The sequence below is a fragment of the Schistocerca nitens genome, chromosome 3, assembly GCF_023898315.1.
Source record: "Schistocerca nitens isolate TAMUIC-IGC-003100 chromosome 3, iqSchNite1.1, whole genome shotgun sequence".
Lineage (NCBI taxonomy): Eukaryota > Metazoa > Arthropoda > Insecta > Orthoptera > Acrididae > Schistocerca > Schistocerca nitens.
In genome coordinates, this window is record NC_064616.1 from 729,887,689 (window position 1) to 729,902,391 (window position 14,703).

Consider the following 14,703-nt stretch of genomic DNA (forward strand, 5'->3'; position numbering starts at 1 on the left):
GCCAGTGGTGTTGAGAAACAGCTGAAACTGAACAAGGCCACAGCACCTGATGAAGTCCCAGTCAGATTACATAGAGATTTTGTAACTGAGTTGGTCCCTTTTAACCATGATATATTGTAGATCTTACAAAAAAACACCTTTCCAGTATGTTTGACATCCATTTATTGTATAATCATAGAAGATATTCTGAGCTCAAACATAATGAGATACCTCTTCCATGGTAACCAACACAGATTCTCAAAACATAGGTCATGTGAGAAACAACTCAAACTTTATTCACAATGTATCCTGAAACAATGGATCAGGGCATTCAAATAGATGCAGTGTTTCTTGGCAACCAAAAGGCATCAATATGTATTAACAAAAGTATTGTGATATTGGGTGTCAAATAAAATTTGTGTGGGGTGAGGATTCCTTGGTAGGCAGGACAGAACATGTTATCTTGGATGGAGAATCATCAACAGAAGTAGAAGTAACTTACCTTGGGGAATTGTGTTGAGAACCTTGCTGTTCATGTTGTATATTAATGACTGGACATACTTTTTGAAGATGAAGCTGTCATCTTTAATGAAGCAGAAGCAGCACAGACAGTCAATCAGATCTTAATAATATTTTAAAGTGATACAAAGATTCATAATGTGCTTTTACTGTTCAGAAATGTAAAATTGTGAACTTCACAAAATGCAAAATTGTAGTATGCTATGACTAAAAAATCATTTATTCACAACTGGTATCAGTCATATCAAGCAAATATCGGGATATAAAATTTGTAGCAATATGAAATGGATAGGTGGGTCATATGTAAAGCAGGCGGTAGATTTCATTCAGTTCATTCATTTCACTGATAGAATAATGGGAAAATTAGCAGTCTACAAAGATGATTTCTTGACAAACACATGTATGAAACATCCAAGAATATTGGTCAAACATGCATAACAGGTAAGTCCAACATGTGATACTGAACATATTCAAATACAGGCAGCATGACTAGCTGCACTCCATACACAAATAATGGAATGGGATGAAGTTCTAACATGTGGTACAACTAAAAGTACCCTATGCCATGAACCACACAGTGGTCTGAGGAGTATAGACGCAGCTGCTGATGTACTTTAACACACTGCTGGGGTAGACTAGTCTCTTATGAGAAATAAATTGTAGGGCAAAATTTATGCAACAAGCCATGCACATTGTATCTTGTATGTTGTAACCTAAGCCTGTTCCATGGTTCCTGTTGCTCAGTATTATCACCTCACTTCACACAAGAAGAAAGTGAGCTCTCACTCTATTATGGGCAAGAATACAGAGAAACCAGTCTCTCTCATTATTCAGGGTTCTCCAGCATGACTGAGCCTGTTAGCCAGTACTTTCAATCCCAGAGTTTCCTGAAAATGAGTGTGATCGTCTTCAAAGCTTCTTGGGAGTCAATGAGCAGGCTGTCAATCTTTTGGGTTTCAGATTTCCTTATGTTACTTAGTACAAACTCGACTGTATCAAACATGGGACAGGAAGAACTGCTGCTGCACTCCACAAATAGAGATGAGGAGACTCTCCAATATATGAGTGCAGCAGGCTAGCACCAACAGTGTCATATATAGTATAGGACTATCCCTTGAGTGCTTTTGTCAGATCCATGGAAGGTGTGTCATGAGCAAATTTTTATTTTTTTGTTTTGTTTATTTTGTTGGTTGTCTGTAACTGTCAGTGTATCAGAACTGTGTATTTATTTGTAACTGTTCAACAACAACTGCCAAATGAAATAAATAAGTAATGTGATAAGAAGACACATTAGTTGTATGAGTGATGATATAAGGAAAGATAATTACTGAACACATGGAGAAAATGTTGAGCAACAGATAACCAAATAAGCAAAGTGCTGATTGATATAGGTCAGCTGTCAAACCAGAACTGATCATAGCATACCCAAGATATATTTGAAGTTTTTACAAACAATTTTCCAAAATGTGAGATTGTTTGCATTTTTATTTATTTCTGAAACACTGGCAGTCAGTAATTAGGACTGAATAATGCTACAGCATCATGAAAACAGGGTATAGCATGCAAATTAATGTAAATGCAGAATTCTTTGCACTCTTCTCTCTTTTGTGCAGACAGAGAGTTGTTGATACATCAAACAACTGATATACCATACTGAACAAATTGCAGTAACATGTCTTACTGACATCAGACAGGTGCTCAGACAGATGAAATTCAGCTTAAACAAAACAATTTTTACAAAAATTGTTCCTCATGCAATGAATAGTCTCTTGGTTATGACAACATGTGAAAGCAGTGGACTGAAAGATAACTAGGTATCTCTTAAATCAGCCTTGGGAATATATAACATACCATGGGATGATGAGAACATGATCCATGTAGCAGTAACTTGACATGTCTTTTGGAGTGTCAACACCAGTTCAGTTCTGTTAGAGGTTTTGGTATTAACTGTTTAAATACATGATAGTGTGGTTTGTGTAAAGGCTGTGTAAGCTTTTGGACAAATGTCACTATAATTTGGAGAGAATTATATATGTATATATTAGACAATAAGGCGAGAGCCATACCTTTTAGAGCATTGAACAAGCATGCATGAGATCCATGAGAAATGAGAGGGATGAGGTTAAGTGGGTAACTGATGTAAAATGTCCTGTAGAAGTCAGTATGAGTGAATTATAGCCTCAGATTTGATGAGTATGGTATGTAACAGCTCAAAACGTATCAATTGTGTATCTGTTTTCATACCATAACATAAAGACACCTTTTGTGCTGCTTAGTGTGTAGTTACAAAATTTCTTTCATGAGGTGGCACATTTGTATTACTTTGCAACCTTATCCATTGATATTTGTCATCGTTACTCATGTAATGGACAAAGATCATATTTTTCTTATGAATTCTTTATGGTGCTACATTATTTTGCCCAGGTTTGTATTTTACTTATGAAAACAAATATGTAAAATGTAACAAACATGCATCGATGAAAGCTGTGGCGTAATATGTAACCAGACGTTGTAATCAATATTATTTCTGTTGTACCATGACAGGACTCAAACAGTTTCTTTGCAGATGTGACTAAAATTAATTGCCTGTTGGTGGACAGTTTATGTTGAACAGTGACTGTGTGATGTGATAGGGGTTATGTAATGTGGTCTATGCACAGAAAACAATCGGGAAAATATAAGTGCAATATGTACTTGATTCATAAATAAAAACAATTGATACTACATACAAGACAGACAACTATTATAAATACAGTGCCAGGATTACTTACAGTTCTGGCAGGATTGTTTACAGTTTTCACTGAAGCTACCATTCTGTCGTGTGATGAGAGACATAACAGCAGATTCCTTCACTCCATAATGAGAAAGAGTGTTTAGCTTCTTCCAACCACAGTGTGGTTTAGTTGTCAGATCTTCATCTTGCAAGGTTAGATGTCCTCCTCTCCCATGCCGCCATTCTAAAAGTGAATAATTAACAATGAGTAACAAACAAAGGAAAAATATATATTCTGACTTTACATTTTATACATCTGTTCATAGCAACACACAGAATGCATCTCTTAAATGTATATGAAAATCAGTAAAACCTCTCATTTTCTACAGAAATGGAACAAGTTGTTTTGATCAGTCTTGTATAGATCACAACTTACAATTTCAGCTTTGTTTGTCACCCCTTTCTGACAAAAATTGAAATAAGAGATCTAAGTTTTTTTTCAACTTATGGAAAATGAAATGAGGCAAAAATTTCTAGGTTATCTGCATGATTACTGTTTTTCATAAACTATTCATTTATCTTAAAATCTGGCATTATTTGTAATTGTAGATTTCAAACTAAAGTAAATATTCATACAGTTGTATCTATTATCCAACAACATGAAAATTTTCATTTCAAATTAATAATTTATCTTTGTTCTTCTCTGTTAAAAATTTCCAGATTAAAAATTTTTGGCATTAAAGACCTGGAGTTGGTAAAAAAGGAGACTTTGTGTGTTTGCAAGAACTGTCAAGATGCAATGGTGGCTAGAAGCCAATGTGTTCCTGATAATGGTCTCAAGTAACAAGAGTAACAAATAGGAAGCTTCATGAGATTTCAAGGGGATGATGATTATAATGATTTGTGGAAACATAGCAGACTGAAGTAGTGGTGAGGTGAGCCTTTGATAAAGTTTGTGACAAATCCATAAATAAATAAATAAATTGTAAGACCTTTGCCACTCAAGTCATTGCTTCGAATTTCAGTCTTTGTCCAACAAAATTATAACCTACAATATATTTTCAATTTTGTTCTTTATTTTATACTGGCATATCAAGAGAAAATGGTTTGGTAGCTTGATGGGAAATCTCAGATTACTAACAACACAGCACAGGGTTTGATCCCCATACGATGACTAATGTTTAACATTCCATCACTGTAGAGATGATCTGAGATGATACTATAGAAAACCTAAAACTGGGTGATCAGAGGGGATTTTAACCCTACTCCTCACACTAAAAACAAATCCAAAACTCTTAACAGTTACTCGTTCTCACTTACTTTTGACCCTCAGCTAGGACTACATTTATGACTGTTTTATATGCTTATTAAAATGACTTGTTGGTAGTAAGGAAACCAGGATATAAAAACAAATACATGTGACACAAGAAAAGAGGCTATTCATGAGTAACGTATATTTCTCAAAATATGAAGTGGAAAACATGCACAAAGCAATAAACAAAAAGGGTGAAATTATAAATCAGTATCCTGAGACAACAGAGCAGGATGAATCAATTAACAAGGATGACACATAGCATACTTTTTCTTTGGAAAAGTAAATAAATCTGTTTATCAAAAATTGTAATGAAATTTTTAGGAATAAAATAAAAAAATGGCTATTGAAAGTAAAAATGAAAGAATATCTACTGGCTACAGTTGTCTCTATGATCGCAGAGACATGTTCAGGTCTAAAGCTATATCATATTCTGCCAAAATGAAGATCTACAATGCCGTTATATGCCCCAATGTCCTCTATAGCACAGAGAACTGGACACTAACTAAAAGGGAACACAAAAGCTCCTTACATTTGAAAAAAAGTCTATGAGAAAGATTTGGTACCCAGTGAAAGAAGGAGATACTTGGAGGGCAAGAAAGAATAACAAAATTTATGAGATCATGAATCAGTCCAGCATTTTACAATATCAAAAGAGCAGATGACTCCAATGGGCAGTAAGCAATGGGAGGTCAAGATTAAGAAAGGTGCAGTAGCTCTGAATGTAGAAAACTGGAAGGAAACAGAAACAGACAGAATACAGTGGAGACTGACTACTGATGCAGCACATGGTCTAAATGGCTGGTGACTACAGGATAAGTAAACAAGTAAGTAAGAAAGTGGAAAGCAGAGGAAAATGGTGAATTGAAGAAACACACATGTCTAGAAAATTTTGTCTACTGGCACCAGCCTAACGGTACAATTTTTTTTAAGTTAGCGGAAGAGAACCCAAAAATTTAGCATAATGAACCTACAACAGTTTCATCAAGTACTCATCAAGTTCTGGGGAAAGTGAGTGATAGCAGATTTAATATTTTCTTCATGTGTTAATTGCATTGTATAACATGTATTAATGGGTAACATGTGTTTTTTTCATACCTAAATCAACTTCATGGATTGATGGCCTCAGTGAGAAGGGAGTATTCTTGTAAAGTGCATCTAATATTTTGGATTTAACTTGACTTATAGTGTCACAGTCTAAAACTTTACATTGAATCTTTTCATCTATCTCGTCCTGTACAACATGGAGAGTCTGAAATAAACAGAAACAAGTATTAGTTAAAAAATGATGAACTTCAAAAGCAAAAGCAATTTGCAGCTTAGACTAACTTGTGATGAGATAGCGTCACAAAATTATGTACATTACCCTACTACAAAATGATATTTGTCTTATTAGGTACTGGCAAAATTAATAAGGGAACTTCAAATACTAATTGTAACCATGTCTTCATATTCCCAGAGATCTCCAGAAATATCCAGAACTATTTTCCACGGAAGATGCTATAAGATATAATTTTAATATTCAAAAACTGCTGAGAAACATATTTTCACGAAGGAGAAAAACTTGAATTGAAATAAATTCTTACAATATCACACACACTATTGACTTCTTTGTCCTTTTTGTGGCCTTGCTTAATTACCTCTCAATTTATTTCTGAGAAGAGAACAGTGTTTTCTTCTAGTGGACTTTAACTTCTTGCCACTTAATGATACTCATTGGGAAGTCACTGTTCAGTACAACACAAAAAGTAGAATTCTGTGGATCAATCCCCTTTTGCTCATCAGTTAAGAATACTAGGTACATTCTATGTGACAGTCTGTATGGTCAAGCTGGGATCAAACACTGCCACCAGTCCTCTGTTTGATGATGATAAGAGGAGCAGTGTTCTCAAACAACTGGAGTTCTCTTCACTTCTTCTTCTTTTAGGTATGTTGATCATGAACTACTATGGACTACAGTAATTTCAACTGTTCAAAATGGTTCAAATGGCTCTGAGCACTATGGGACTCAACTGCTGTGGTCATAAGTCCCCTAGAACTTAGAACTACTTAAACCTAACTAACCTAAGGACATCACACACATCCATGCCCGAGGCAGGATTCGAACCTGCGACCGTAGCAGTCACACGGTTCCGGACTGCGCGCCTAGAACCGCGAGACCACCGCGGCCGGCCAATTTCAACTGTTGTCCTATCTTTTCTTCCACACTTCCATCATCATTTCTTGATGTTTTTCTCTCTTCTCCTTCTTGCATTTTTCATGGGAACTGTTGGAATCTTGGAATTTCTTCCTGAGTGGGAGATTTATCTCAACATCTTGTGGAGTAGTTTGGAGTTCATCCATATCCCTTCCATTTTTTTTTTTTTTTTTACCATGTGCTATCCATTCTTAATTTACTGAAATAAGTGGACAACCTTTTTGTCAGTCTGTTGGGATTCATCCTCTGGATATGATCATCTTTTCCTAATCATTTCTACATTTTTTTTCAATATGTGTATAAATGTCACTATTACAACATCATCAGTATGGTGTTTCCTCTTCAACTGGTCCCAAAACTTTCCTTAGTACTTTTATTTCCGTCATTACCAGTGTTTTTATCATTGCCTTTGTGTTTAGAGTTATTCTGGGTGTTTTACTGTAGAGTAATCTCCAAGTTAACCACTGAAGATATTGATTTTTTTTAATTATATACATCCTTAGTGAGGTAGTGTGCTGTTTGCACCTTATTAACTCTTCCTTTAATGGCTTCCTTCTCCACAATGTCTTTCTTAGCTATGTTGCTGTCTCCATTGAGACTGAAAGTATAACTAAGTTGTCCGAAAATGCTAGGCAGTCAATTTGTATATTGTCCCTTCTGTAACCTAATATAATGACCTCATTGATTTTGATTTCTCCTAATGACATTCTCCATCCTGTTATGAGTTTTTCTAGAAGGCAATTAAAGAGCAGTGGGGAGAGACCATCTTCCTATCTGACTCTATTTTTGATCTCAAAACATCTACAAATTTCACTGTAGAATAAGTGTTTGTTGGAATTTGCTTAATTAGAGCTGTGGGTTTGCTGTCTAAGCCAAGTTCAAATGGTTCAAATGGCTCTGAGCACTATGGGACTTAACAGCAGAGGTCATCAGTCCCCTAGAACTTAGAACTACTTAAACCTAACTAACCTAAGGACATCACACACATCCATGCCCGAGGCAAGATTCGAACCTGCGACCGTAGCTGTCGCGCGGTTCCAGACTGAAGCGCCTAGAACTGCTCAGCCACTCCGGCCGGCAAGCGAAGTTCATTGAGAATTTCAAGCAGTAAGTTCCTGTCTTGCTAGCAGTAGCATCTTCATACCACTAAAAAAATCTACCCTGTGACCACAAGAATGAGATGAATGCTTGCTGCATGTTCAGCTGATTATGTGAACTCCTTCCTGTTAAGCACGTACTGCTGTGCACTGCCAAAACCTTCTCACATAAAGTATCTTCACAACAAATGACTTTCAAATATGATATATGCTGTCATTACATTGTTACTTTCATAAATGTACACATTTTGGATGAAGATGTGCAAGTTAAAATTTTTAAGATAATTTTGTATGGACATTTCCAGAATTTACATCATGAGCCAATGGTAGCAGTCAAAGGCTTATCAAAATAAAATCTTCTGCATCCAAGTTTTCACATGCAAGATGGGTTTCTATTTTTGTATTAATGCTATGTCATTCTTTGTACCGATACCATGTCAAACAGTAGTGGTCTCCATACAATACATTTACTTACAATAGCATCTAGTCTATGGTTAGAGAAACATTTAGTAAATTGTAAATCATGAGGAACAAACACAAACAAAATCTGTAGCGGTAGGTATAATAGAAATTTGTCTTGTGACAACTCTGATATCATCATAACTTACTCAAAAGACACTTACCACAACTCCATGATCAATCTGTTCTCTAAGCAGACGTTCTTCAGAAAGTGAGTATCGTGCATCATGAGTGATGGCATCTACTGGCCCCTTTTCAATCTGATGTTTAATAGCTTTAAACAACAAAAAGAGGGAAGAACCAGCATAATCTTTCAGGTAATTGTACATACAGAGAGCCATCCAGTTTGTTAACATTTTTTCAACAACAGATTCAGTTCTTCGCAACATCAGCTGTGGATGTTTTGTACAAACAGATTTGTCAATCAGTCTTAACAGCAAGCTTCTAAGAATGTCAGTTGCATATTCCATCTTCCCCATGAGAACTACCATCAATAAGGAAGCCACATTGACCCTGTGAAGGAAGAAGACACTGTCAGTATGACATAATACAGGTTCCACTGAAAGAAAAAATCCAGACAAATTACACAACTATTCTTCCATCACAATATGGCTGTGCCTACAGCTAACATTCAGGTTGCTGGGAACTCGCTGATTAATACTACAAAACGTAGGAAATGAATACTATGAAAAACTTTTCTTTCCTTAGGGGCCCTTCAGGTGGGAAGTGGTATTGAGAACTGTCAACTCATGAATTTTACTGCAAACATCATAATGATAAACCATATAATAATACAAGGGCATACTGAAAAGTAATGTCTCCAAACATTTTATTTGAAAACTCTTATGATTTTTTAAATAAAACAAACTTTATTAACATTCTACATCTTATTCTTCATGTCTACATATTTATATCTGATGTGACTTACCAAACGAAAGTGCTGGCAGGTCGATAGACACACAAACACAAACATACACACGAAATTCAAGCTTTCGCAACAAACGGTTGCTTCATCAGGAAAGAGGGAAGGAGAGGGAAAGACGAAAGGATGTGGGTTTAAGGGAGAGGGTAAGGAGTCATTCCAGTCCCGGGAGCGGAAAGACTTACCTTAGGGGGAAAAAAGGACAGGTATACACTCGTACACACACACACATATCCATCCGCACATACACAGACACAAGCAGACATTTTGGCCTTCACAAATCAGCTTATACGATTTCTGTTTTTACCATGAGTGAGAAGTGTGTGACATGCCGTAGGATCGTTAGTTCCGGGGTATGGTGTGATGGGTGCTGTAGTTTCTTTCATTGGGGCGAATGTAGTGGCGTGGGAAATGGGGACATAAATGAGGCTCACCAGTGGTATTGTAGGATCTGCAGTAGAGATAGGAAAATACTGGAACAGGAAGGGAAAATTGCAGCTCTTCAAGCTGACCTAGACAAGGCAAGGGAGGATCTGGACAGGTTAAAGAGGGAGAAGGGTGAACAGAGGTGGGAAGTGGCAACAGGTAATAGGGGGAACAGGCAAAGGAGAGCATCAGACAGCTTTGTCATAAATCTTGAAAATAGATTTGACCTGTTGCCTCAGTCAGAATCGGATGAGCCTCATGTAGCTGAAGCTGTAGAAAGGGCACAACAAGCTTTCAAGGACTTGAAAAAGGTAGGGAAATTTGTAAAGAGAAAGAAAGTTCTGTTGTTAGGTAGTTCCCATGGTAGAGGTGTTGGCCAACTACTGCAGGAAAATCTAGGTCCAGAGTACCAGGTCACAAACTTTTTCAAGCCTAGTGCAGATCTGGGTCAGGTAACAGAGGATGCAGGTGCTTTATGCAAGGATTTCACAAAGGAGGATGCCGTGGTTATAGTGGGTGGTCCGGGAAATAGCACTGGCAGAGACTCTGAATATTCCATAGAGAGTGACCTGGTGAAGATAGCGTCAGCAACGAAGCATACGAGTGTGGGATTTGTGTCTGTGTTGAGACGCCATGATCGGCCTCATTTGAACTCTTCCGTAGGGAGGGTGAACTTGGAGTTGGAGTGGCTGCTTAGGACGGATATAGGGTCCCATACTGGTTTGATTCCTGTGGATGCTATCGATAGGTGGGACTACACTAGGCATGGCCTTCACCTCAATAGGAAAGGGAAGGGAAAACTGTCTGGGTTGATTGCAGAAAACTTAAGGGGGGACACTGGCATAAGTGGTAAAATACCAGTGGTCACAGGTGTCAGAGGGATGCCTTTTTTAGGATAGGGAAGGGGGAAAGAAAACGAGTTTTAAGAGAGATTGGCAGACACACTCAGTTTGAGAAAACAGATGAACAGGAGTCAGGTTTTATCATACAGCCTCCATTTAAACAGTGTTTAACAGAAAGTAATCAGAAACTGCCAGTTCATCTTCGCCAAAGCAGTTACAATCCCATTAGTATGCAGTATCAGTTACCTTTATTACACCAGAACATTCTGGGACTTAGAAATAAAGTTGATGAACTACTCATTTGTATCGATGAAATGAATTCATCTAACCAAATTGACATAATCTGCCTCTCTGAACATCAAGTGACCACTGATATAGATATGTTAGACATTTCAGGATTTAAGCTGGCTTCCTACTTCTGCAGAGTAGATATGGATGGAGGAGGAGTTGCCACATTTATCAAAAACTGCCATAAATTCAAGAACATTGACATTAATAAATTCTGTTTAGAGCAGCATCTAGAAGCATGTGCAACAGAAGTAGAGTTCCATAACAGATCCTATATAATAATAACTATTTACCGAGCACCTGCAGGAAATTATAATCTATTCTTAGATCATCTAGAAGCTCTTTTGGGTTATTGAACAGGAAGAAACAAAGAAATTTTGATTGCTGGTGACTTTAATACAGATTTTCTAATGCAATCTTCCAGTAAACATTCACTGCAGTTAGTAATGTTGTCTTTCAATCTAACTCACACTGTAAACTTTCCAACAAGGATCACTAAATCCTCAAGGACAGCCATTGATAACATATTTATAGACAAATCAAAGGAACAAAATCATATCATAAAACCTGTTATAAATGGACTATCAGATCATGACATGCAGCTCCTTGTTTTAGATGTAAATTCTAAGCAGATTATCAAGACTGCTAAATCTGAGTACAGGAGAGTAGTCAATCAACCAAAAATTGAGTGTTTTAGGAAACTATTCAAAGATATGAACTGGAAAGATGTTTATAGTGCTCATGACATGAATGAAAAATATAACACATTCATGAACAATGTCAGTACCATGTTTGAAAACTGTTTTCCTCTAAAAGTTACTCAAATTAAACAGAAGTCTATAATAAAACCATGGATTACACAAGGAATAAAGATTTCCTGTAAGACAAAAAGGAAAATGTATCTGTCGACCAAGAATAGCTCCAATGCTGATGATTTAGCTAAATACAAGGAATACTGTAAAACATTAAAAAAAGTAATTCAGATGTCTAAACAAATGCACTACAAGAAGAAGATAGCAATGTCAGGGAACAAAATAAAAACAATATGGGATATAGTGAAAGAGCAGACTGGTAGAACCAGAAAGGAACAGGAGCAAATAGCACTAAGGGTAGATGACACATTAGTAACTGATGGGCATAGTGTGGCAAATCTATTTAACAAGTACTTTATATCCGTTACTGATAGAATGGGTTGTCAGGATCAGTAAATAATGCCCTTGAATATCTGAAACTAGCCTTCACAAATAGCTTCAAGTACATGAATATATCACTCACTTCACCATAATAAAATCTTTAAAAACAAAGCATTCTAGTGGGTACGATGAAATATCATCAAAGTTAATTAAGGCATGTTCTTGTGAGTTTAGTACAATTCTAAGTTACTTGTGTAACCAGTCAATTATAACTGGGACATTTCCTGACTGGCTAAAATATGCAGATGTTAAGCCTCTATTCAAGAAAGGGGATAAAGAGATACCATCAAACTACAGACCGATTTCACTTTTGCCAGCATTCTCAAAAATTTTAGAAAAAGTCATGTACAGGCAGCTGCTCAACCATCTGACCACAAATAACATATTATCAAGAACACAGTTTGGATTTCTGAAGGGTTCTGATATCGAGAAGGCTATTTACACTTACAGTGAAAATGTACTTAATTCATTAAATAACAAATTACAAGCAGCAGGTATTTTCTGTGATTTGTCAACGGCATTTGATTGTGTGAACCACAACATCCTTTTAAGTAAATTAGAATTCTATGGTGTCATGGGCAGTGCTGCAAAATGGCTCAAGTCATACCTCACTAACAGGAAACAAAAGGTGTCAGTGCAAGGGACTAGTGAATTAAGTCATCAGTCATCATCAGAATGGGAAGAAATTACATGTGGTGTCCCACAAGTACCCATCTTAGGGCCATTGCTTTTTCTTGTGTACATTAATAATCTCTCATCAGTTACACTGCCAGAAGCAGAGTTCGTTTGGTTTGCAGATGACACAAGTATTGCAATAAATAGTATGTCAAGTGTAGTTCTAGAAAGATCTGCTAATGATATTTTCATGGATATTAATAAATGGTTTAAAGCCAACTCACTGACATTAAACTTCGAAAAGACTCACTACATGCAATTTAGAACCTGTAAGAGGTTTCCACCCAGCATATGCATAAAATACGAAGAAGAGGTTGACAGTCTTAAATTCCTGGGATTACAACTTGATAATAAATTCAGTTGGGAAGAGCACACCACAGAACTGCAGAAACGCCTTAACAAATATGTATTTGCAATTCGAGTGTTAGCAGACATAGGCGACATAAAAATGAAAAAGCTTGCATACTTTGCCTACTTTCATTCCATAATGTCATATGGTATAATATTTTGGGGTAACTCTTCAAGTCAAACAAAAGTTTTCAGAGTCCAAAAGCGTGTAATACGTATTATTTGTGGAGTAAATTCACGGACGTCCTGTAGAAACCTCTTCAAAGAACTGGGTGTACTAACTACTGCCTCTCAGTATATTTACTCATTAATGAAATTTGTCCTAAATAATATATCTCTTTTTCCAACAAACAGCTCAGTTCATACATACAGTACCAGGAACAAAAATGATCTGCACAAGGACTTAAAAGCACTTACTTTGGTTCAAAAAGGGGTCCACTACTCAGGAACACTCATCTTCAATAATTTGCCAGTAAACATAAAAAATTTAGTTACAAATAAAGATCAGTTTAAAAGGAGCCTTAAAGACTTACTAGTGGCCAACTCCTTCTACTCCATTGACGAATTTTTTAATAGAAACAAATGATGTATTGTATATATTCATACTATTAGTATTGTTATTTCAGCTTAAAAAAAAAAAAAATTGACATGTTCCACATCCATGAGGATCTCCTCAGCATGGATCTATGGAACGTAATCTAATCTAATCTAGCCTTTCTTTGCAGTGAATCATGAAATCTTTTCAAATATGTCTCACTCACTCTACTCAGAGTGCATCACATGCATTGGTCACATGCACCTGTAACATCTGCACATTGTTGATGGGTTGGGCATAGGTCAATGTGTTTAAATGTCTCCATAGCCAGAAATCTAGTGGATTAAGGTTCAGTGAATAGGGAAGCCACTCTACTGGACCTGCTCGACCAATCCATTGTCCAGGAAATGTTGTGGTACTGTCACATGATCCTTAGGAAATGGGATGGTGTCCAAATGTATGTAAACAATAGTCAGTGTTTTTCTTCAAGGTTAATGCTCTCCAATAGTGCTGGTAATTCATCACACCAAAAATGTTGATTCGCAGCACTCTTAATCAATCCAGAGAAGTATATGGCTCTATGAGTCTGCCACCAACAATTCAAGTCCACACATTGATAATGAAGCAATCAAAACACCTCACCTTCATGATTGCTTCAAGATTTTCATCTGCCCACGTGTGTGTATTGTGGGAACTTACTGTGGATTCTTCTTACACTAGTAAAATGGGCCACATCTCAACAGGTATTGATTTACACACATATCATTATAGTAACTTTCCTTCTGGTTTTGACCAGTACTCCGTCCTGGATGTATGTGATAATTTTTTTTGAACACCATGTATAAAATCTAATTTTAATCCATACAGATCAGTAGCTTTCTGATCTCTAGTGAGATATGTGGACTCTAGACTAGGAAATCAATTGCCTGTTTTGTTGAAAGTGATGCACGGTTTTGGATTTTGGTCACTGTAAGACAAATCAGGTCTGCTCGCTTTGAAATTAATAATGTCTCTTTTTTTCATTTTTGAATACTTTCTGAAGGATGATTGCATAATTGTGAATATTTAGTTGTTTATCATGACTTTTTGTCATGTTCCATTACCACCTTTCTGAATCCTCAGGTGACCCCTACAAGTCATCTAATATTCAGTGATTTTCCTTCTATAGTACCTGCCCAACAGTGCTAACTACATACAT

General features: G+C 36.6%; 1 protein-coding gene across 1 annotated transcript in view; it reads right to left on the reverse strand.

The window, feature by feature from the left end:
* LOC126249408 (plexin-B) overlaps positions 1-14,703 on the reverse strand; it is a 1,292,451-nt gene that overhangs the window by 13,467 nt on the left and 1,264,281 nt on the right. The window contains exons 16-18 of the mRNA XM_049951062.1: positions 8,441-8,789; positions 5,622-5,775; positions 3,270-3,455 (exon numbers count right to left, since the gene is read on the reverse strand). Coding sequence (XP_049807019.1) covers positions 3,270-3,455; positions 5,622-5,775; positions 8,441-8,789 — 689 coding nt within the window. The remainder of the gene's footprint in view (positions 1-3,269; positions 3,456-5,621; positions 5,776-8,440; positions 8,790-14,703) is intronic.